This window comes from Mytilus galloprovincialis, chromosome 5 (assembly GCF_965363235.1).
Source record: "Mytilus galloprovincialis chromosome 5, xbMytGall1.hap1.1, whole genome shotgun sequence".
In the NCBI taxonomy this organism is placed as follows: Eukaryota; Metazoa; Mollusca; class Bivalvia; order Mytilida; family Mytilidae; genus Mytilus; species Mytilus galloprovincialis.
This window is the reverse complement of record NC_134842.1, coordinates 61,853,114-61,879,910: the sequence shown is the minus strand read 5'-3', so window position 1 is coordinate 61,879,910 and position 26,797 is coordinate 61,853,114. Positions and strand designations below refer to the sequence as shown.

Sequence of the window (26,797 nt, the reverse complement as noted above, 5' to 3'; positions counted from 1 at the left end):
GAACATCTCAGATTCTCGAGATTGTCTTGCTTTAAATGGTATAAAAAACAAAAGAATTGAATTAAAACAACTGTCCTATAATGTTCTTCTCATAATCTTCATGTGTCAATATTTCCCTTGACTTGTTTGAATGTTTTTAACAACACTGAAAATCCGAATTAAGCAGTATTTATATTTAGTGTTTTTATAAATTTAGAAACAAGTCAGAGGGAATTCCCCAGTTTCGATAACATGCGAGAGTTTTCTGAATTCCGATCGATAAATCTATTTCTGTCATATGAGAACTGAAGTGGAGTTTTCATATGTCATCGTTATGAAACTGATATTTGATATTGTACTTCCAGAAAGAAATGGAGGTCGTTTAATTAACATTTAATATTCATCCTTGCTACAAATCACAAGTCTAGGGTTTGTTTATGTAGTTATGTGCATGCGTATAGTTTTCTTGACTTGAAGGGCTATCAGATTTAATGGTTGCTCTGGATTCCCCACTCCATTGATTAATTTGAAACTCACGATATTCTTTCTATGTCTGTCTGCTATTGAGGGTTATTGGTGTTGCATAATTTTAAATCATATGCATCATTTAAATTAAAATAAATGTAGTCCACAACGTAAAGGTGTAACTAAAACACCCCTTCAGCCAAAATGGAGTCTTCCATATTATCGCTTCGAGTTGTCTCCCTTCTGTAAGTAACTTTCGTCAAACGACGATATGTCCAGAAAAAATAATTCGTTCTGTCGATAGGCGTCGTATTATTTTAAAACCGATCGCAATTTAAACAGAAGAATGTGTACGGAAGGAGTCATGCCCACTGACCCAAAGGAAATTAAATATTTAAAGAGTTAGGAGGGTTCCACCTAGAATTCACGTAGGAAAATAGGTGATAAGGTATGAAGTGAAATACCTTCTCTCACTCTCAGTGACTGCTGTAGAAAGTCAACTTAATAGTACAAAAATAAAAGACAATAAGTACATTGTTCATACACTTGTATCGAGGATTGGCTATGTTTAAAGTTGAATAACTAATCAGATTATGTAAATTACATTTTACAAGTATTTTACATGTGCAGTTGAATTATTTTTGAAAATAATACTAATACATGTATCAATGAAAACAATGGGAATCGTATCCCTCAGAGCAATCTGCTCTTTGATTCTAATTTTTTTTTGGTGTTTTTCTAATTGTTTTGGTCATAAGCAATGGGTCAACAATATTTGGTGTATGGAATAAATATAGGGTGAACATGTCTGTGTGACAGTTTTGATCTGACCTTGACCTTATTACTTGTCATTGATCTTAAAGAATGTTATTGGTTTATGTGATACTTGTAGTAAAACCTTTATCTTTAAGACTTTCAGCATAAAATCAATGGTCAGTAAAACAGGTGAGACATTTCAGCATGTGCACACTTGTTTATAGAATTTTACAAAAATAATTTATTAATGACAGTTTTCTATGTTTACAGGTAAAACATCATCCGAAAAGTACGACATTACACTTATGATAAGTTTGATTAGAAATCTGACCGACATACAGATCAGCAGTAAACTTCCCTTACCTACACAAGTCAGTGTTGGTGATGATCTATCCAGGATACATTATTACAGAAATCAAATTGCTCACATGGACAGTTTTATGATTGAGGATGATGATTTCAATATTTACTGGGAAGATATAGCACAGGTATATATTCAGAGGGTACTATACTGGAATTTGGAAAGTGTTTGTTATATCAAGATATGTGTACCATTATCATCATAATCATAATTATACCCAAGAAAACAAAGTTGGGGAGGGTATAATGTTTTGAATTGTCTGTCTGTCTGTCTGTCCTGTTCTTTTCATCGCAACTTCTCTGAAACCACACAACATAATTGCGTGAAACTTTGTAGATAATAAGGACATACTACATTGCATGTAGAGTTGCATATAAACAGGAAATTACGATTCAATTTTTTGGAGTTATGCCCGATTAACTTAATTTTTAGGCAAAATATACTACTGCAACATTTTGTCATCGCAACTTGTCTGAAACCACTCAACAGAGTTCAATGAAACTTTATATCTAATAAGGACATACTATGCTGATGTGCATATAGACAGGAAATTTGATTTTTTTCTATGAGTAATGCCTCTTTTACTTAGAAATTTCTTGTCATTGCAACTCCTCTGAAACACAACAGAATTTCAAGAAACTTTGTAGATAATAAGGACATACCATATGGATATATGCATATAGACTGAAAATGAAGATTCAATATTTCTTTTCTAGGAGTTATGCCCCTTCAACTAAGAATTTTGACCAAATATACTGCAGTAACAGTTTTTTTATTGCAACTGCTCAGAGTTATGCCCCTGTAACATAGTATTTTGGCCAAAATATACTGCTGTAACAGTTTTTGATCGCAACTACGTATATACTCTGAAACCACTCAACAGAATTTCAATTTAACTTTGTAGATAATAAGGACTTACTTTTTACGTGTGCATATCTCGTGTATCTACAGGTATTTACCATTCAAAAAATTTTCTAGGAGTTATGCCCATTTTCACTAAGAATCTTGTCAAAAATATACTTTTGCAACAGTTTGTAATCGCAACTTCTCTGAAACTGCATAACAGAATTTCATGAAACTTTGTAGATTATAAGGACAATGAAGGATATGCTATGTAAATGTTCAAATCAACAGGAAATTATGAATTAATTTTTATGCCCAATTTATTATGCCCCATTTATGGGCATTACGTTTTCTGGTCTTTGTGTCCGTCTGTTAGTTAGTCTGTTCGTCCGTCCATTCAGCCTGTGACAAATTGAAGGCCATTTATACATCTTGTTTTCTGTATGTCTGTGACAAATTGAAGGCCATTTATATATATCTTGTTTTATGTATGCCTGTTACAAAATGAAGGCCAATTTAGAATTTCACGATTTTAGCTTTTATCGCTGTACACTTTTTAGTAGAAAAAAAAGTGATACTAAGATTATTGTCCCTGCAATAACTGGAACACTCTTTGACGAAAATATTTTCAAATTTAGATAAATGAAGGTCAGGTTTGATTTTTGCCAGATTCAACTTTTATTGTTGCTACTTTATCTTGAATATGTTGAAGAAGCAAACAATCACATTAAGATTGATTTTTGCCTTTCCTTTCCAAACCCTATAAACATGATAAAAATCACTTATTTTTATGTCATCAGTGAAGGCTTTGCTTGGAACATAGAAATATGCGAGACTGTCTTTTCATCAGTGTGACAGTCTTGTTAGTGCTTCATTGTATTTATATGTCACATGTAAATTTCTTTCCAGATTTTTATGATACTCATATTACATGATTATAGGATTATATTTGCAATGTCTTTGATGAGTTTGAAAATCAGTGCTGATGAATTATTTTTAAAAAGGATGTGGCCCTTGGAAAGATTAATTATTTAGAAAATTGCATTGTCAGCAATCTCATTTGTACAATTCCTGGCAGATTTTTAGGAAATATATATCAAAGGTTTATCCAAGCAATATGTCTTTGATAATTTGGAAACCAATACCAATCGATTATTACAGATTTTTATGAAACTTATATCATGGAAATATATTAGCAATAACTTTGACATCTTAGAAAATTAGTGCAGATAAAATTATTTAAGAAAAACATAATTTTTGCTCCTTGGAAACATTTATTTCAAACCTGCCTTATAAGCCACCTGTATTGAACGACAACCTGCCGTTAACAACTACTTTCGAGCCCCCTAAAGATTTCGTAAAAACTGTATTAAGCAACCACCTGCTTAACACAACCAGCAACAGGAAAATTTGATTAAAAGAACTACATACACTGTCTTAATGACCACAATTTTCTTGGAAGGATCAGTGACTATCAAAAAGGTGTAATGGTACCAACATTTTGATGATCCATGTTGACTTTCCTCTGGATTAATAAACTTGGCAGATTCTATTGTGAGAGTAGCACTCAAGATTGTCAATTGTTGACAGTCTAACAATCTTCAATCCTGAAGTGAATTCACTAGAAAAGGAATGGACTGACTTGACGATTGAACACCACAAAATTCAATAATCAGGATGTCTATTACAAAGCCAAAGATTGCTTCCTTATTGCTAATAAGAAGTTTTAAACTCATGTTCGGAGAGAAATTGGTTATTCAAACTAAGCTATTGGCAGTTGAATGATTGTGACAAAAATTGCCAAAAATGATGATGATGAAGTTAATGACATAATATAATTAGCATGGCTAGAGAAATAAAGTTTCTTGACAGTACTTGATAAGTAACAAGCTATCAAATTATATTTTGTCATTTACAAATTGTTCGAACTCTTGTCAAATATGGATATGATATTGATGGTGTTCTTTCCCCCTTGTTTGCTGCATGTCATATTGGCCATACGGACATCGTGAATTTTCTGCTTACCTGTAATTGCGAAGTTGATACGGAAAATCGACAAGGTCAAACAGCACTTCACAGTGCGTGTATGAACGGCAACACCGGAATTGTTTTAGCACTATTAGAAAGAGGTTGTTGCATCAACCAACAAAATTATTGTAAAGAGACCCCTTTATTTAATGCTTGCAAGCATGGTTTTCATGATGTTGTGAACATTCTCCTGACATTTAATTGTGGTATTAATATATGTAGCTACTTTAGTGAAAACATGCATGCTTGCTGCTTGTAAAAAAGGTCGTAAAGATATAGAGGAAGTATATTGATAAGAAATAAACGTGATGTTCATGTCAGAAGTATATTTGGCAGAACAACACTGCATGAGGCTTGCTCTTCAGACTACACTCCAGTCTTAGATGAAGAGGATGATACTTGGTCAAGTCACAGCCAGGAAGATGATATTTGGTCAAGTGAAGGCGAGGAAGATGACGTTCAGTATGATGAACCTAAAGTTGAAAATGGCAAAAATGTAATCAAAGATAAAATATTAGACAGCATTGAAACGTTTCGAAAAGGCATTGTGGAAATGTTGTTGCACAATAATGTAAACCTTGTGTATTGCTGATTGTTATGACTATACTGCACTTCATATGGCAGCTAAAAGTGGCTATCCAACAATAGTAGATGTTTTGTTGCAGAAGTTGCTTGAAATAAATAAAATGGCATTGGTAAATGAAGATAACCCAATTGATATTGAAAAAGAAATCATCCCACCCTTTTTTGCTCAAGTAGTGTTGTTTATTCTTTAGTTTTCTATGTTGTGTCATGTGTACCCTTGTTTTTCTGTTTGTCTTTTTCATTTTTAGCCATGGCGTTGTCAGTTTGTTTTAGATTTATGAGTTTGACTGTCCCTTTGGTATCTTTCGTCCCTCTTTTAGTAAAAGTGTTATACATGTGTTTGTACAACATAACTGTAACATACATGTACTTGATTCCTGTGGTCTAAATGCTTTTCATTATATATATGCTAGTGAACGTGGTTCTCTGGAAATAGTAGAAATTTTGCATGACATTGGTTGTAAAATAGGTGATTTAAGTGCTTCGGGAAAGCGTGTTCTTCATGCTGCATGTAGTGGAGGAAATGAGGATATTGTGGAATTTTTCCTAAATAGAGGATGTGACGTTGACCATGCTGACAATCAGGATGAAACTCCTTTATTTATGGCCTGTGAGGGATCAAACTGTAAGATTGTAGATACAAAAACCCAGTTTAAATGGCCATGCTGACATAGTTTACATTTTGGTGAAAAATGGAATTAAAATCAACCAGACTGATGATTGGAACAACACACCACTGTTTTATGCATGTCTTAATGGTAACATAGATGTAATCAATTTATTAATAGAGAATAAATGTGAAATAAATATTCCAAATAAAGAAGGAAACATTGTTTTGCACATTTCATGCTGGTTAGGGCATATAGAAACGACACAACTATTATTAAAAAATCACTCAAACATCGATCAACCTGATAACTTAAAACTAACACCTTTACATTTGGCAGCCATTCAAGGATACAACGATATAGTTGAATTTCTGATTGAAAACGGTTGTGATATCAATGCTTTGGACATCAATGGCCGCAATGCTTTGCATTATGCATGCATTCAGAAGGTAGAATAATAGAATCTACTTTGGATAAGTTGTTGTTTAAGATATCATCACCAGGAACTTTATCATAAAGAGGTTGTTGTCCTCCTACTGCAACATAAATGTGATGCAAATCAACAAGATTCCTTTGGTCAGATGCCTTTGCATTTAGCATGCGAGACACATACATCATATCGATAAATAAGATGTATGATAGATACCGTAAAACTGTTATTAGAGAGTGGTTGTGACATAAATAAGTGTGATAACTCGCACAGGTCACCATTCCTTATTGCCTGTGAAAAAAACGGATATGAATCTGAAGAGATTGCGAAAGCTCTTGTTGAAAACGACTGTGATGTCAATATCAAAGATCGCAATGGGCAATCGCTCTTGAAATTTGTAATTCAAATGGAATTAAAAACCAATTCTTCAGAGAACAATTGAAGGTCTTTCCACCTCGATAATAAGAATGAAATTTAAAAAACGATGTTAGAAAATGTCACTCCTTGTTGATGTATTTTGGTTCTTTGAATTGATATAAAAAAATAAGTTTTATAGGTATATGCAGAAGACTTAATTGTTTTAGTATGAACAGAAAATAATTTTTAGCAAAGGCCAAAATCTAGAACGTCAAATTGACCTTTGACCTTGACCTCAATTTCAAGGTCATAGGTCAGTGATCTCAAATCAAAAGACCCCAGGTCAATCATTTGTATGGTTGTGGAGCAATACTGATTTCAAATACATAAGGGGGGAGAACTCCTATAAGGGTTAACCAAAACACATCGACTGAAATAGGTTGAAGTTGCGCCTTTTTGTAAACAGTAATTTGGCAAACAAATCATATCATTAACTGTAACAGTTTCGTTTGAATAACGATAACAAGCAAAATTCAAAATTTATAACATGACCTTGACCTTCGACCTTGATCTCAATTTCAAGGTCATAGGTCAGTGAACTCAAAACGGAAGACCGGAGGTCAGTCACTTGTATGGTTGTGGAGAAATACTGATTTGAAATACATAAGGGGAGAACACTCCTATAAGGGTTAACCAAAACACTTTGACTAAAATAGGTTGAAGTTGCGCCTTATTGTAAACAGTTATTTGGCAAACACATCATATCATTTACTGTCACAGTTTCTGTGGAATAATGATAACAAGCAAAATTCAAAATTTAGAACATGACCTTGACCTTTGACCTTGACCTCAATTTCCTTCAAATGGACCAAGGATTTCATATCAAAAGACTGTAGGCCTCTACGACTTATAACGTATGAATTTATCCAACGAATCGCCTATCTTAAATTTTCAAAGGGAAATAACTCCCATAAGATGTCTTCCGATCACTCAAGTTAAAATACACCAAATTATTCTCAAGAGTAGACGAACAATTTGGTGAAAACAGTTTGCTAAAATCTTTTACGGTTTTAGAGATATAGCGATAACAAGAAAAAAGGGACGCGGTGAGATAAATCCTATAAGAATAAGTGTTCGGTCACACAGGGTGAGTTTTGAAACCTCCATTACTGTACAACATCATTGGCCAAAAAATCCATTCGATATGTTGTAAGACAAAAAAGCATCTAAGACGGCAGAAGGAAAAAAAAAAAAATAAATAAAAATATAATCAGAAGAAAAACATAAGGTCTTTTGGATTGCTGAAACTTTGCTTCACAGTCAAAATTTTAAAAATGAAGTTACAAACAATTTAATAGACTATTTTAAGATACCTATGATGGTTTCTTTTTTCACATAGCTTTTGCATAATTCTAAAGAAAATGTTTTTTTAACTTACTTAAGAACTGATCACTTTATCTTATAAATAACAATTGAGACATGAATTTCGTCCTGTAATGTTGTATTTAACATTGCCATTAAAGTGCGAGGTTTGGCATGCCACAAAACCATGTTCAACCCACCATTTTTTTCTTTTAAAATGTCCTGTACCAAGTCAGGAATATGGCCATTGTTATATCATAGATCGTTTCTGTTTGTGTTACGTTTTAACGTTGTGTTTCAGTTGTGTCGTTTGTTTTCTCTTTATATTTGAGTGTGAATTCACATTACTTACTATAAGACATGTCAAGCTAAGTACTTTTCTATCCCAAATTCATGTATTTGGTTTTGATGTTATATTTGTTATTCTCATCGGATTTTGTCTTATGCTTAGTCTGTTTCTGTGTGTGTTACATTTTAATTTCGTGTCGTTGTTCTCTTATATTTAATGCGTTTCCCTCAGTTTTAGTTTGTTACCCTGATTTTGTTTTTGTCTATCGATTTATGAGTTTTGAACAGCGGTATACTATATACTGTTGCCTTTATATGAAATATTATTCTAAAACTTTTAGTGTGAAATCCAGAAATATTATTATATAACTCAACTTATGAATATAAACATTTTTGTTTATTAAAAGGAATGTACAGACCAGTGTGTCTGAGGGTAAATATTGATATAGGTATCATATCTTATTCAAGATTCCAAATTGAGCCAAGATTGTAACCTTAATAATTGAATTTTCAGATATCTGTGATTGTGTTCCATCCAAATAAAAATAATCATTATAATTGTAGGCTTTGCATCGACTAAGTGGTGGATCGTTTAACGAGGAAATTATTGAATTGCAGGAATGGCAAATTTTTGAATCACAAAAGTCAAATAGTCTACGTCATATACAAATGCAAAACAGACTTGTAGCTGCTGAAGATCAGCTTGTAGCTGTTGAAGAACAGCTTGTATCAGTAACAGAAAGAATGATGTCGCTTGAACTACAACTGAATGACCCTATACCTAAAAATATCAAAGGCAAGTATATTTTCATCTGATATATATATTAAAAGATTATAAGTTGACATGAAAGGGGGAGGGGGTTCAGAATAATTGATTGAGTAAAGACTAACAACACCGATAAAACTGAAGATGGAGCAACACATTCTTTTAACCCAACAGAATGAACTTACGTGCACTAAGTAGGTGAGATACTTTACTCTAAATAAACAAGATGTTTGTTAATATTCCATAGTTATGTTTATTTAGAGAAGAAAAGCAGTTTTTGTCGAGCCTGCAACTTTTGTTGCAGAAAGCTCGACATAGGGATAGTGATCCGGCGGCGGCGGCGGCGGTGTTAGCTTACTTCCTAAAAGCTTTATATTTTAGAAGGTGGAAGACCTGGATGCTTCATACTTGGTATATAGATGCCTCATGTTACGAAGTTTCCGTCAGTCACATGTCCAATGTCATTGACCTCATTTTCATGGTTCAGTGACCACTTGAAAAAAAAGTTCAGATTTTTTGTAATGTTGAATTCTCTCTTATTATAAGTAATAGGATAACTATATTTGATATGTGCGTACCTTGCAAGGTCCTCATGTCTGTCAGACAGTTTTCTCTTGACCTCGACCTCATTTCATGGATCAGTGAACAAGGTTAAGTTTTGGTGGTCAAGTCCGTATCTCAGATACTATAAGCAATAGGGCTTGTATATTCGGTGTATGGAAGGACTGTAAGGTGTACATGTCCAACTGGCAGATGTCATCTGACCTTGACCTCATTTTCATGGTTCAGTGGTTATAGTTAGATTTTTGTGTTTTGGTCATAAATATTTTATGATCTTTATGTCAGTAGCGGAGGTTTCTTTTGACCATGACCTCATTTTCATGGGTCATTGCACAGTGTTAATTTTTTGTGTTTTGGTCAATTTTTCTTAAACTATAAGTAATAGGTCAACTATATATGTTGTATAGAAGCATTGTTAGCTGTACATGTCTGCCTGGCATGGTTCATCTGACCTTGACCTCATTTTCATGGTTCATTGGTCTTTGTTTAGTTATTTTGGTTAATGTTAAGTTTATGAGACAGTTGTAATAAAGCTTTATACTTAGGACTATCAACATAATATCAATGATTAGTATAGAAGGCGAGACATTTCAGCGTGTGCACTCTTGTTGTCTTAATTATAGCTAATTCCATCTGAAGTACATATTTATGGTCAAGATTATTTACTTTGGAGTTGAAGTCACATCAACTTGAAACTTTGTACAACCTTTGATTTAATGTCAGGCGACTTTTAAAATATATGTTTGTGTCAAATTCATGTTTTGACGTATATTTTATGGTTCACTGTTAATTAAATGGATTAAGCATGTTAAGCGGGCCCTGGAGTCCTTCAGACTGATGTTGTTGCTAGATTTAAAGATAGATCAATTTTATATTTCTTACAAAAAAGTAAAAACTTTCAGTTTGACATTACATATTTGTTTTCGATTGTAAGTGCAATATGTAGAGTAGAATCTACTTGCCCATCTTGAGTACCTGGGATCAGCCCTGGTTTTGGTGGGATTTGTGTTATATATATTTTGTAGATTGTTGATTGTTTTTTCATTTATTATACGACCGCAAAATATTTGTGTGGTCGTATATTGGTATCACGTTGTCGTCGTCGTCGTCGTCCGAAGACAGATTGTTTCCTGATATTTATAGGAATTGTGGGCCAAAAAAAAAAATTTTTGCAGTTCCCAGACAATAACTTGTGTTTAAGTGTATGAATCTCTCTGAAATTATACCACAAGTTTCCATACTACAAAGGAATGATTAAGATTAACTTTTGGGGGTTATGGCTGACACCACTTAGGAATTAGGGGCACAAAAGGAGGAACAATGACAATTAAGACAATTTAAAATCAGTGTGTGTGTGGGGGGGTTACGATTTTTTCTCAATTCAGATTTCAGAAAATTTTAATTTTTTTTTGGGGGGAGGTAAAACAGTTTAGAGCATTACACAAAAGAAAAATAAACGTAGTAACTTTTTATGTTGTGTCAGAAACCTATTATGTGTCAAATTATTACAATCCAAATTCAGACCTGTATCAAGCGGCAAAATTGTGTCCATTTTGGCCCCAACTTTTCAGGGTTGTACATCTGCAATCAAATTCATCTGCACTCAGCGAAGCAATTTATTTTCTATTTGTTGTGTATTGTTTTCTTTTCTATGACTTAAGTTGATTTATTTTCCCTTTGCACAAGATTACGGAAAAACATTTTCAATTTTAGTTTCTTGTGTATATTTCGGAGTTTAGTATGACGTTCATTATCACTGAACTAGTCTACAATTGTGTTTAGGGGACAGCTGAAGCACGCCTCCAGGTGCAAAGTTTCTCGCTCTGGTTTTTCTTTACTCATTAGTCGGGTTGTTGTCTCTTTGACACATTCCCCATTTCCATTCAAAATTTTATAATTAGAAATGTAGAATTTGGGTAAAAAATGGCAAACGCATCGTTATTTGCCTTGTTATTTACAAAGTTAAAGTTAAGGTTAATAAAAATAATTTACGTAAACATTCCTTATTACAGATTTGTATGAGGAGGAAATAAAACATTGGGTAGAAGACAAGAAAAAGTTCTTTGAAACAACAGCCGCCAAGAAGATATTAAGTTTTGTAACTGGAAATTCTGTCACCGTCATAGCTGGTAGTTCTGGAATGGGTAAAACAGCCACTTCACATCAAATTGCATTACATTTACAACAACACGAAGGGTACCAGATTTTGCCAATTTCTGACCCAAAGGACATTGAAAAATATTATACAAAGGGACTTGCACAAATATTTGTTTTTGATGATATTTGTGGAGTTTTCAATGTCGATCAGTATTTGATTAACTCTTGGGACAGAGTTTCTAGTCAGATAACAAGATTTTGTAAGGAAAATACACATTTTCGAATCCTTGTTACTTGTAGATTACAAATAACAAAAAATCCACAGTTTGAAAAATTATCTGACAAGTTAAATATGAAAGAATGCAATTTGCTTTCAAAAGATTTGGCTTACAAAAATAGTGAAAAACTGAAAATTGCCTCTTGTCATATGGATCAAGAACACGTGCATAAACTTAGCAGGGAGACCATCAGTGGCCTGAACATGTTTCCATTTCTTTGTGATATGTTTGGTAAATCTGATAACAAAGATATAAAAATGTTTGAATGCCCTATTCAATATTTTGAAGAACAGTTTGATCAGATGCAGTATCAAAATGAGGAGTGTTTCCTGGGACTGGCGTTGCTAGTTATTTACAATGACACAATAAAAAGAAATGTCTTCAAAGATGAGAGTATAGACACAGGATTCAAGAAGATCTTTAAAGAAGTCTTTGAAAGTTTAGAATTATCAAACCGTCCTTCTAAATTGCAAGTCCTTAGGAAATTAGACACCTTAATTGATACTTATATTACAAGTTATATTGAAAACAATGAATCAATAATAACTAGCAAACATGACAAAGTTTTTGATTTACTTTCTTTATATTTTGGAAAGAAAATGACGAAAACTTTAGTGAAATATGCTACACCATATTTTATTTCGGACAGAATCCAGTTTGAATCTTTAGAAGAAGAACATGATGAATATACAATTATGATACCTCCATACTTGGAACATCTATACTTTAGTCGCATGGAAGAGGAGATAATGAAAACGAATTTTTATGATGTATTTGGAAACACGCAATCCCATATTAAGTTATATCAAGAGAAATTTATTGATTTCTTCTCCAAAAAAAAAGATATAATGGAAAAATTACTACACAACAGATGGCCTCTTTATCTTTCATCGATGTATGGGTGTAGTATTTTTGTACAGTTTTTGTTGGAGCAACAAAAAAATATCCCATCAGAATTACTTCAAGATATCTCTGATAGAAGCAGATTTGAAATAGCTGATCATGACAGTGACACTGAAGATATTGATACTGACTCAGATATGTATAAAATTACACACAAAAATGCACCGTTAGTAGTAGCGTGTACAGAGGGCCATTTACAGATAGTTCAAACTCTTGTTCAATATGGATATGATATTGATTGTGTCAAACCTGGACTCCTTTCGCCCTTGTTTGCTGCATGTTATTATGGTCATACAGACATTGTACAGTATCTCCTGGGATGTAACTGTACGGTGGATTTGGAAAATTGTGATGGTCAAACAGCTCTTCATGTTGCCTGTATGAAGAATAACCCAGAAATTGTATCAATACTATTAGGAAAAGGCCCTTACATCAACAAACCAGGAATTTGTAAAGAGACTCCTTTTTTTATTGCTTGCAAATGGGGTAATCTAGGTGTTGTGAACATTCTTCTGGAATACAATTGTGATATTTCTATATGTAACAATATGAGTGAAAGTCCTCTGCATGAAGCTTGTAAAAATGGTCATAAAGATATAGTGGAAGTATTGATAAGAAATAAATGTGATGTTGATATGGTAAACTTTTTTGGCAGAACAGCACTGCATGAGGCTTGCTCTTCAAACTATACCCAATTTTTAGATGAGGAAGATGAAACTTGGTCTAGTGAAGGTGAAGAAGATGACATTCAGTATGATGAATCTATAGTTGAAAATGGTAAAACTGTAATTGTGGATAAAATTTCAGACAGCATTGAAACGATTCGGAAAGGAATTGTGCAAATTCTGTTGCACAATAATATAAACCCATGTATTGCCGATAGCCATGGCTACACTGCACTTCATATGGCAGCTGAAAGTGGTTATTCAACAATAGTGGATATTTTGCTGCAGAAGTTACTTGAAACAAATAATATGGCATTAGTAAATGAAGATAAACCAGTTGATCTGTACAAAACAGTTATCCCGCCCCTTTTTTCCTCAAGAAGTAAATGTGTTGTTAATGTATTTGTACAACATACATGCAACATGAATATTCTAGATTCACATGGTCGAAATGCTTTACATTATGCTAGTGAAAGGGGTTATTTAGAGATAGTAGAATTCTTGTATGACATTGGTTGTAAAATGGATGTTTTGAATGCTTCAGGAGAGAGTGTTCTTCATGCAGCATGTAGGGGAGAAAATGAGGATATTGTGGAATTTTTCCTGAAAAGAGGATGTTACGTTGACCATGCTGACAATCGGGATGAAACTCCTTTATTTATGGCCTGTGAGGGATCAAACTGTAAGATTGTAGATATATTGATAAAACATAACTGTGATGTTCATAAAATCAATTCTGTTGGCTGCAATTCTTTACAAAAACCCAGTTTAAATGGCCATGCTGACATAGTTTACATTTTGGTGAAAAATGGAATTAAAATCAACCAGACTGATGATTGGAACAACACACCACTGTTTTATGCATGTCTTAATGGTAACATAAATGTAATCAATTTATTAATAGAGAATAAATGTGAAGTAAATATTCCAAATAAAGAAGGAAACATTGTTTTGCACATTTTATGCTGGTTAGGGCATCTAGAAATGACACAGTTATTATTACAAAATCACTCGAACGTCGATCAACCTGATAAATTAAAACTAACACCTTTACATCTAGCAGCCACAGAAGGATACAACGATGTAGTTGAATTATTGATTAAAAACGGTTGCGATATAAATGCTTGTGACATCAATGGACGAAATGCTTTGCATTATGCATGCATGCAGAAGGTAGAACATGGATATATTACTATTTTAAGTGGTCTTTCGCGATATCGTCGACAGGAACATTATCATAAAGAGGTTGTTGTCCTCCTACTGCAAAATAAATGTGATGCAAATCAACAAGATACTTTTGGTCAGATACCTTTGCATATAGCATGCGAGACATACACTTCACATAGATATCTAAGATGTATGACAGATATTGTAAAACTGTTATTAGAGAGTGGTTGTGACATAAACAAGTGTGATAACTTGCACAGGTCACCATTCCTCGTTGCCTGCGAAAAGAACGGGTATAAATCTGAAGAGATTGTGAAAACTCTGGTTGAAAAAAACTGTGATGTTAATATCAAAGACAGCAATGGACAAACTGGGCTTGAGATTTGTAATTCAAAGGGATTTACTCGGAAGGCCGAAATTTTGCTCCAAAGTCAGAATTTAGAAAACGAGGCTTCATAGGAAAATGCTTAAATTTATGTCTTAGTTCATGTTAGTTGATATTAATAAGATATAGTAATTAGTACTGAAGGAAATAAAAAAAAATAAGATTTTCCCAAGAAGTTTACCAAAGCTGTGTGAAAAAAAGAAAATGTCATTGGTATCTTATAAGAACCTATTAAAATATTTCATAAACAGAGTACACTCTTAATTTTTTAAGACTCCAATCTAAATTAATGGAATTTGGGGACAAAAGTTTAAAAAATATTTATTGAAAGATTGAAAAGGGATATTTGCAATGATGTGTCTTACAATACACTCGATTAAAACAAAACAAAATCAGAGGATAGACAACAGCGTGTTAATAAAAAAGGGACGAAAAATTGCTTCAGAATAACTAAACATTATATGGGAAATCGAAGAATGAAAAAGGAGCTTCATTATACATAAACCAGAAGTTACTAAATATAGAATATCATATTTTTTTTAACGAAAGTGCGTCATATACTACTATATTTAAATGACTTCTTTCTAAAACAAAATTTAATTACAAATTCTGTAGAAATAGAAATAAGTACAAAAAATGATATACTCAAATCAGCCTTTTAAAAAAGTATACGATCGATAAGAAGTGCGTTTGCCACTGACCCGAGAAAGTGATTTTAATAGGCTCTCCATTCCAGCTGAGACGTTTGTCAACAACGTTCAGCGACAGATATACTGATATACCTTGAAAATAAAATTTGTCTGTTACCCGTTAACCTTACTGAAAAAAAATCATACTGCCAAAAATGGCTGCAAGTTTTCATCGAATTCGATGTAGACTTGCAGCGAACGCAGAGTCTGTATCTAATTGCGGCATGTTTGCTGTAAATGTGCTGCGAACAACTAACTTAGGTAGATGAGTGTTTGCTGCAGAAGTGTTTGATGCGTGTAACATCAGACTGCAGGATTTTACATATAATTTTCCAAAATTGTCTTTGAGGATTTGAGGGAGGGGGCAAAGAAAACCCCTTAGCAGGTTCGGATCACTGTGTTATTGTCACCCCTGTCACAACTTTTTGGTCTAGTACATATCAATAAGGGCTAGTTTTTGTTAAGCCTCCGACTTCTGTCGCTAAAAGCTCGACATAGGGTCAGTGATCGGGCGCAGCGGTGGCATTAGTTCACTTCTTAAACTCTTTATATTTTAGACGATGGAATACCTAGAGCTTCATACTTTTTTGGGGAAAGACGGCTTCAAGCCGTCAATTCCCTAATGGGGTTGGCCAGAGTATTATTCCCTCACGTCAATCATTTTGTTTTGATAGTTTGGAAACCCCCTCAAAATGTCATACTGAAATTGATGACAAGGAGAACAGTTTGACTTTAAATACATTTTTTACACATTTCCCTTCTGTTTTTTCATGAAATTATCATATATTGAGCTTTCCCTTACACTACATACGTTTCTTTCACAGTCCGGAAAAATCAGTATTACGAAATATTCTAAATATATCTAACCTAGTGACGTCATTGTTGGAATGCCACACTACACAGGGATATCCTTTATTCATTATAAAAATCATTCACAGTATTTGTATACTAATTTAAAATCCGTATTTGTTAAATATAAACCTAATGATGTTTGCTGTAGTGTAGATGATTCACACACCAACATGCAATGCTTTAATCTGAGGCTATAATCAGATAATATGTAGGTCAACTTTCGCGGTAAACAATGTCAATGGGGATACATGAGATTGGGGAGGGAAACGGCAGTTTTCATAGTTTCTGTAAAGTTCTGTTTTTAGAATCTTCCTCCAATTCAGGAGCACTTTAATTGATGAGTAATTTTACACTAAAATCAAAGTAAATGTTTCTGAACATTTAAAATGTGACATTTAGTATATGATAAGTAGTCTTCTATATATAAAAAAAAAATGTGTACCAACATAATTATTGAAATGGTTAAAAAAAAAAAAAAAAAAAAAAAAAAAAAAAAAAAATTGCTTTTTCTAGTTTATACCTATTGAGATTGGGGAGAGCAACTTTTCATTCTTTCTGTAAAGTTATATTTTTAGAATCTTTCTCCAATTAAGGAGCACCTCAATTGATGAGTAATTACCCACTCAAATGAAAGTTAATGTATATGAACACTAAAAATGTCACATTAAGTATATATATGATAAGTAGTCATCAATTAAAAAATAATTTTGCGTACCAACATAATTATTGTAGTGGTCATTTTTTTTAATTTTTTTTTTAATATTGCTTTTTTGTAGTTTAAAGCTATTTATTCATGAATTTTACAGACATCGAAATGTGGGATCTGGAAACAAACTTCACACAGCTAATATCAATCATATTTGATTTTATAAGTACATATATCCCTGTGATGACAGTTGTAACTGGGAACTTTATCAATGGAAAATTAAAAATGAATAGATTTTTCAGTCCTCACTTTCTTGAGAATACTGTCACAAAAAAATTGAGAATGGTCTTAACCTGTCGTTCAGTTGTACATAATTAAAATTCTAAAATATATTGTAGTAGTTTTAAATTCAATTGAATTTTAGATAATTAACTCCCAACTTTAATCAAATCTTTTGATTTAGAAGGTGTAGATCTCATTGGTCCAAATTGTCTCTATGATGAATTCTTGACTAAGGAAATGAAATAACAATAAACAACAATTAGTTTCATTATTGTCAGTCTTTCTATATGTTCTAGCTGTTCTTTTGCTCATTCTTTGTATATAGACTATCAAAAGATACCCCCCTAAAAATTGAAACAATGGCCGTCTTTTCCCTCAGAGCTCTTCAGCTCTTTGATTTTTATATATGCCTGATGTTGCGTAGTCTCCGTCTTTCATATGTCAATTGTCCTTTACCTTATTTTTATAGTTCAGTGACCACTTGAAAAAAGGTTACGATTTTGCGTAGTGTTAATTTCTTTCTTATTAGGTGCAATAAGATATTTATATTTAGTATGTGCGTACCTTGCCAGGTCATCATGCCCACCAGACAGATTTCATTTGACCTCTACCTTTTTTCATGGGTCAGTGAACAAGGTTACGTTTTGATGGTCAATTCCATGGTTATATTTATAAATTAACTGTTTACAAAATTTAGAATTTTTGAAATACTAAGACTTTTCTACCTCATGCATAGATTACCTTACTAGCTGGATTTGGCAAAACTTTTTGGTCCTCAATGCTCTTCAACTTCGTACTTTATTTGGCCTTTTTAACTTTTTTGGATTCGAGCGTCACTGATGAGTCTTTTGTAGACGAAACGGGCGTCTTTCGTATATACAAAATTTAGTCCTGGTATATATGATGAGTTTATATATCAGATACTATACGCAATAAGTCTTCTCTATTTGGTGTATGGAATTATTGTAAGGTTTACATGTCCAACTGGCAGGTGTCATCTGACCTTGACCTCATTTTCATGGTTGGCAAATATGAAAAAGAAGATGTGGTATGATAGCCAATATAAAACTCCACAAGAGAACAAATGACACAGAAATTAACAACTATTTCACCGTACGGCCTTCAACAATGAGTAAAGTCCATGCTGCATGGTCATCTCTAAATATAAAAGGCACCGAAAGACAAATGCACCACAATTTACACGAGAAAACTAACGGCCTAATTTATGTACGAAAAACAAATATGTGTCTCACAGACAATAATATCTCAAACAAAAGTCATACATTGAATTTGTTATAATACAGTTAATTCAGAGTGAAGTGGGGTGGCATCACTTTTTCTTTATACCCCCGCAACTCAATGTTGGGGGGGGGGGGGTATTGTTTTACCCCTGTTTGTCCCATTATGGGTATATAGTTATTCAGCATCACTTTTCCTACAGTTGGAATCGTAGGAAGATTTCACTTTGCTGGCTGTTTGTACATATATAGAAGGTGTCCCTGTGGTCAGGGTTTTAATTTTTATTAATATTTGCTCTATTGGGAGATAGTTGAACTTTGTCATTTTTGGGGTATAAGCGCTTAAATGTTGTCTTTATTTTGAAAGAACACTTTGCATCTCAAAGACAGACATACATTGACTTTGTTATAATACAGTTACGTCAGAGTGGAGTGCGGGGCAATCACTTTGTCCAGTTTTTCTATGTAATCACGAGTTCACATTACTACATATGCATATGATTTTTTTTCTATGTATCATTTTATTTTTAACAAATTTCAAAGATCAACTGTTAATTATGTAAGTCTATGGAAGGCCAGTCGATTACAAGACAGCGCCTGCATTGGGACACTTTTTCATATGTTCACTGCAAGAAAGTAAATCGTGTCCAACTGGCTGGCGTCATCTGACCTTGACCTCACTTTCATGGTACAGTGGTCAAAGTTATTTTTTTGTGTTTTGGTCTGTTTTTCTGTGCATTTGGCACCACTTTTTGGAATTTTGGATCCTCAATGCTCTTCAACTTTGTACTTGTTTGGCTTTATAAATATTTTGATATGAGCGTCACTGATGAGTCTTATGTAGACGAAATGCGCGTCTGGCGTACTTAATTATAATCCTGGTACCTTTGATACTATTTACACCACTGGGTCGATGCCACTGCTGGTGGACGTTTCGTCCCCGAGGGTATCACCAGCCCAGTAGTCAACACTTCGGTGTTGACATGAATATCAATAATGTGGTCATTTTATTAAATTTCCTGTTTACGAAACTTTGATTTTTTCGAAAAACTAAGGATTTTCTTATCCCAGGGATAGATTACCTTAGCCGTATTTGGCACCACTTTTTTGAATTTTGGATCCTCAATGCTCTTCAACTTTGAACTTGTTTAGCTTTCTAAATATTTTGATATGAGCGTCACTGATGAGTCTTATGTAGACGAAACGCGCGTCTGGCGTACTTAATTATAATCCTGGTACCTTTGATACTATTTCTTATACTATATGCAATAGGTCAATAAAATTTAGTGTGGAAATATTTTATGATGTACCAGTTTCGCAGGTTTTATTTGACTTTGACCCCATTGTCATGGTTCAGTGGTCCAATTTAATTGTGTTTGTGTTTTGATCTGTATTTTTCTTTAACCATAAGCAATAAGTCAACTTTATTTGTTGTATGCAAAGATTGTAAGATGGTTATGTCTTTCTGGCAGTTATCAACTGATCTTGACCTCATTATGGTGGTTTATTGGTCAATGTTAAATTGTAATGGTCAAGTTTGTTTCTTAGTTACTTTAACAGGTCGGGACCACTACTTTATATGGAAATGCATAAATTAGCATACTTATGTTCTCGCACATGTAATTGTTTATTTACATGTGACGCAATTTATTTTTACCTAGGTTTTTGACCAATCCACTAAATGAGTCACAATGCATGATGGACTACTACGTGTTTACAATCAACCAAGAACACGTGTTATTTACTGAAATACAACACATTTTTTCGTGCAATGCGGGATTCACAATTTCGCTTAGTTTTTCATTTTGTGTATCCTCATTTATAGTTCGTGATATAAAGTATTACTTCCATGCTCAGATTAACGAAAAGTTGTTTCTATGCGACGAAAAAAGGGTTTGAATTACCCGATATATAGCCATTAACATGTTTGATGATGGCACAGAGATTTCATGTATTTGTCCACCAGAAGCAACGAAACAACAGCGAAAAAACAATTACCCATGAGACAAACTTACTGGTGTAAAGTAAGCCGTCGATAACAGCCGGTGCTGATATTCAAGAGTACAGCAATGTTCGTATAGATAATTAAAGGCAAATGTGGGATCCTTGAATTTTGTGTTTGTAAAAAAGGCGAAGAAATATTTACATACATGGCAGTGTTAACAAAATCTATAAGTATTTTTGTTGGTCACATTTCAGTATATGGGACTTCCAAACTGTTCCCTTTTTTTTAAGGTAGTGAAGTCAGCAACTGTAGTTTCAGTTTGTTCGTTTTTAACGGGCTCGGACATTTGCCAAACTGAATAAAATCATTACAGCTGATTTCTTAAACCTGCAAAGTAAAACTTTGGTTTGCTTGCTTGCTTTGTTTGTATAGTTGTTTATACAAGATTGACATCTTTAAACAATATATATATATATATATATATATATATATATATATATATATATATAGGCATAGTTTAACTTGTATATTTTATATTTTGTACAATATACAAACAAAGCAAACAGGCTAACCAAAGTTTTGCTCCACATGCATTAGGAAATAAGCTGTAATGATTTTATCCATATGTATGTGCGACAAGGTGGAAAATTTGATATGTTTTGAGAAAATTGCAGCGTTGGATCTATAATAAAAAAAGAAGATGTGGTATGATTGCCAATGAGACAGCTGTCCACAAGAGACCAAAATGACACAGAAATTAACATTTATAGATCACCGTACGGCCTTCAACAATGAGCAAAGCCCATACTGCATAGTCAGCTATAAAAGTCCCCGATATGACAATGTAAAACAATTCAAACGAGAAAACTAACGGCCTTAATTATATAAAAAAAAAATGAACGAAAAACAAATATGTAACACATAAACAAACGACAACCACTGAAATACAGGCTCCTATACAATATTTTTTTTGATGGGATAGATTTCTTTTCCTTTTATATATTTAATTGGGCCGGTTTTTTTTTGTGTTTTTTTTTTTGTTTGGATTGTTTTACACAAGTAATTGTTGGGTCATTAATAGCTTACTTTTCAGCATTGGACCTATGACTGCTTACTTTACTAAATTATGTCTTTGTTGGAAAGATGTCTCATTTTGGCACTCATACCTCATCTTCTTATTTCTATATACAAAGCAAGGTTTTAGAAAAAAAATTAATAGGTAATATGGCACCCACTATGATTCAGAGACTTTTAATATTGGAGACATTTTACATATGTTAACAGAACAGCAGCCGAACGATAAAACTAGAGGCTCTAAAGAGCCTGTGTCGCTCACCTTGGTCTATATGAATATTAAACAAAAGAAGCAGATAGATTCATGAAAAAATTGTGTTTTGGTGACGGTGATGTGTTTGTACATCTTACTTTACTGAACATTCTTGCTGCTTACAATTATCTCTATCTATAATGAACTTGGCCCAGTAGTTTCAGTGGAAAATGTTAGTAAAAATTTACAAATTTTATGAAAATTGTTAAAAATTGACTATAAAGGACAATAACTCCTTAGGGGGGTCAATTGACCATTTCAGTCATGTTGACTTATTTGTAAATCTTACTTTTCTGAACATTATTGCTGTTTACAGGTTATCTCTATCTATAATAGTATTCAAATTAATAACCAAAAACAGCAAAATTTCCTTAAACTTACCAATTTAGGGGCAGCAACTAAACAACGGGTTGTCCGATTCATCTGAAAATTTAAGGGCAGATAGATCTTGATCTGATAAACAAATTTACCCCAGTCAGATTTGCTCTAAATGCTTTGGTTTTTGAGTTATAAGCCAAAAACTGCATTTTACCCCATTGTTCTATTTTTAGCCGTGGCGGCCATCTTGGTTAGATGGCCGGGTCACCGGACACATTTTTTAAACAAGATACCCCAATGATGAGTGTGGCCAAGTTTGGATTAATTTGGCCCAACAGTTTCAGAGGAGAAGATTATTGTGAAAGATTACTAAGATTTACAAAAAATGGTTAAAATTGACTATAAAGGGCAATAACTCCTAAAGGGGTCAACTGACCATTTTGGTCATCTTGACTTATTTGTAAATCTTACTTTGCTGAACATTATTGCTGTTTAGAGTTTATCTCTATCTATAATAATATTCAAGATAATAAACCAAAACAGTGAAATTTCCATAAAATTACCAATTCAGGGGCAGCAACCCAACAACGGGTTGTCTGATTCATCTGAAAATTTCAGGGCAGATAGATCTTGACCTGATAAACAAGTTTACCCCCATGTCAGATTTGCTCTAAATGCTTTGGTTTTTGAGTTATAAGCCAAAAACCGCATTTTACCCCTATGTTCTATTTTTAGCCATGGCGGCCATCTTGGTTGCTTGACCGGGTCACCGGACACATTTTTTAAACTATATACCCCAATGATGATTGTGGCCAAGTTTGGATTAATTTGGCCCAGTAGTTTCAGAGGAGAAGATTTTTGTAAAAGTTAACGACGACGGACGACGAACGCCGGACGTGATGGGAAAAGCTTACTTGGCCCTTCGGGCCAGGTGAGCTAAAAAAACTCTGAGGTATATTTTGTGATAAAATTAGCAACAAACGGATATTATCGATGGATGAAACTGAAAAATGTATTGAGCTATATACCGTACCCGCTCAGTGGCGGATCCAGGGGGCGGGGGTTACGGGGGATGAACCCCCTTTTTTTGGACGATAAGTGCATTTGGATGGGGACATGTAGTTGGAACCCCCTCCCCTTTTGTCCAGGGTTAGGACCCCCTTTTTAAAAATGGCTGGACCCGCCCCTGCCGCTTTCATAACACTTCTTTTTAGCATACTGAATATTATGATGTTCTTACTATTAGTTCAGGTCCTGATAAAAAAAAATACACATTCAGTACAGAAAGAAGTGTTTCAATGAAAGTTTCGTATTTTTCTAGGCAGAAATGATTTTGCAATGCCATTATACAGGTTTAAAAGAGCTCAAATGATTTTCTTACTGGACAGTGGTCACTTCATTGGATATTTCACTGTGTCATGTCGTGAAATTAATGCAGGTTCAATTCATAACAATGCACAAAACCGGTTCAACTACTTTTGCAATTCGAAAAAGAAAGTCGAATCGTGAAGCCAATAAACAATATTTTTTTAATCTGAGCATGCAAATTGAAGATTACGTTATATATTTTACATTAAATATATTTGCAGAATAAAATCTTTGGTAATGAGAGTCCCAGACAATATATTAATTGACTGTTTTCCCACTAATTCCACGTGTTTTAAGTAGTAGTTTACTCGTAGTAGCCCACAATGCATTGTAGTTCATTGAGTCGATTGGTCAGTTTTTCAAGGCCATATTGGCCTTGTGTTTTGGAAATTACTATGCAAATATATTCTGACGTCAGAAAATCTAGAGTTCTCGACCTGTTTAACAGGTCGGGACCACTACCTTATATGGAAATGCATACATTATCATACTTATGTTCTCGCACATGTAATTGTTTATTTACATGTGACGCAATTTATTTTTACCTAGTTTTTTTACCAATCCACTAAATGAGTCACAATGAATGATGGACTACTACGTGTCTACAATCAACCAAGAACACGTGTTATTTACTAAAATACAACACATTTTTTCGTGCAATGCGGGATTCACAATTTCGCTTAATTTTTCATTTTGTGTATCCTCCTTTATAGTTCGTGATATAAAGTATTACTTCCATGCTCAGATTAACGAAGAGTTGTTTCTATGTGAAGAAAAAACGGTTTGAATTACCCGATATATAGCCATTAACATGTTTGATGATTGCACAGAGATTTCATGTATTTGTCCACCAGAAGCAACGAAACAACAGCGAAAAAAACACAATTACCCATGAGACAAACTTACTGGTGTAAAGTAAGCCGTCGATAACAACCGGTGCTGATTTTCAAGAGTACAGCAATGTTCGTATAGATAATTAAAGGCAAATGTGGGATCCTTGAATTTTGTGTTCGTAAAAAAGGCGAAGAAATATTTACATACATTGCAGTGTTAACAAAATTTATAAGTATTTTTGTTGGTCACATTTCTGTATATGGGACTTCCAAACTGTTCCCTTTTTTTTTAAGGTAGTGAAGTCAGCAACTGTAGTTTAGTTTGTTCGTTTTTTAACGGGCTCGGACATTTGCCAAACTGAATAAAATCATTACAGCTGATTTCTTAAACCTGCAAAGTAAAACTTTGGTTGGCTTGCTTGCTTTGTTTGTATAGTTGTTTATACAAGCTTTGAAAATAAGATTGACATCTTTAAACAATATATATAGGCATAGTTTAACTCGTATATTTTATTTATATTATATTTATTATATTTTAAAACAAGCAAGCAAGCTAACCAAAGTTTTGCTCCACATGCATAAGAAATAAGCTGTAATGATTTTATCAATATGTATGTGCGACAAGGTGGAAAATTTGATATGTTTTGTGAAAATTGCAGCGTTGGATCTATAATAAAAAAGAATGTGTGGTATGATTTCCAATGAGACAGCTGTCCACAAGAGACCAAAATGACACAGAAATTAACATTTATAAATCACCGTACGGCCTTCAACAATGAGCAAAGCCCATACCGCATAGTCAGCTATAAAAGTCCCCGATATGACAATGTAAAACAATTCAAACGAGAAAACTAACGGCCTTAATTATATATAAAAAAAAATGAACGAAAAACAAATATGTAACACATAAACAAACGACAACCACTGAAATACAGGCTCCTATACAATATATTTTTTTTATGGGATAGATTTCTTGTCCTTTTATATATTTATTTGGGCCGTTTTTTTTTTTTTGTGTTTTTTGTCGAGCCTGCAACTTTTGTTGCAGAAAGCTCGACATAGGGATAGTGATCCGGCGGCGGCGGCGGCGGCTACGGCGGCGGCGTTAGCTAACTTCTTAAAAGCTTTATATTTTAGAAGGTAGAAGACCTGGATGCTTCATACTTTGTATATAGATGCCTCATGTTACGAACTTTCCGTCAGTCACATGTCCAATGTCCTTGACCTCATTTTCATGGTTCAGTGACCACTTGAAAAAAAAGTTAATATTTTTTGTAATGTTAAATTCTCTCTTATTATAACTAATTGGATAACTATATTTGGTATGTGCGTACCTTGCAAGGTTCTCATGCCCGTCAGACAGTTTTCACTTGACCTCGACCTCATTTCATGGATCAGTGAACAAGGTTAAGTTTTGGTGGTCAAGTCCATATCTCAGATACTATAAGCAATAGGGCTAGTATATTCGGTGTATGGAAGGACTGTAAGGTGTACATGTCCAACTGGCAGATGTCATCTGACCTTGACCTCATTTTCATGGTTCAGTGGTTATAGTTAGATTTTTGTGTTTTGGTCTGTTTTTCTCATACTTTATGCAATAGATCTTCTATATTTGTTGTATGGAATGATTGTAAGGTGTACACGTCTAGCGGGCAGATGTCATCTGACCTTGACCTCATTTTCATGGTTCAGTGGTCAAAGTTAAGTTTTTGAGTTTTGGTCTTTTTATCTAATACTATATGCCATAGGTCAACTATATTTGGTGTATGGAAATATTTTATGATCTATATGTCAGTCGCGCAGGTTTTATTTGACCTTGACCTCATTTTCATGGTTCATTGCTCAGTGTTAAGTTTTTGTGTTTTGGTCTATTTTTCTTAAACTATAAGTAATAGGTCAACTATATTTGTTGTATGGAAGCATTGTTAGCTGTACATGTCTGCCTGGCATGGTTCATCTGACCTTGACCTCATTTTCATGGTTCATTGGTCTTTGTTTTGTTATCTTGGTTAATGTTAAGTTTATGTGACAGTCTTTAATAAAGCTTTATACTTAGGACTATCAACATAATATCAATGATAAGTAAAGAAGGCGAGACATTTCAGCGTGTGCACTCTTGTTGTTTGTTTGGATTGTTTTACACAAGTAAATTTTGGGTCATTAATAGCTTACTTTTCAGCATTGGACCTATGACTGCTTACTTTACTAAATTATGTCTTTGTTGGAAAGATGTCTCATTTGGCACTCGTTCCTCATCTTCTTATTTCTATATACAAAGCACGTTTTAGAAAGAAAAAAAATAGGTAATATGGCACCCACTATGATCCAGAGACTTTTAATATTGGAGATATTTTACATATGTCAACAGGACAGCAGCCGAACGATAAAAAAACCTCTGAAGTATATTTTGTGATA

General features: G+C 33.7%; 1 protein-coding gene across 2 annotated transcripts in view; it reads left to right on the top strand.

Moving 5' to 3' along the window:
* The window catches only part of LOC143076203 (uncharacterized), a 144,432-nt gene that overhangs the window by 25,063 nt on the left and 92,572 nt on the right, over positions 1 to 26,797 (top strand). Inside the window, exons 4-6 of one of the 2 annotated variants that reach the window (XM_076251899.1) lie at positions 1,471 to 1,688; positions 8,627 to 8,858; positions 11,402 to 15,136. The exons of the other annotated variant lie outside the window; for it this stretch is intronic. Coding sequence (XP_076108014.1) covers positions 1,471 to 1,688; positions 8,627 to 8,858; positions 11,402 to 14,958 — 4,007 coding nt within the window. The 3' untranslated portion in view covers positions 14,959 to 15,136. Of the gene's footprint in view, positions 1 to 1,470; positions 1,689 to 8,626; positions 8,859 to 11,401; positions 15,137 to 26,797 lie in introns of those variants that run through there. 2 annotated transcript variants of the gene reach the window in all.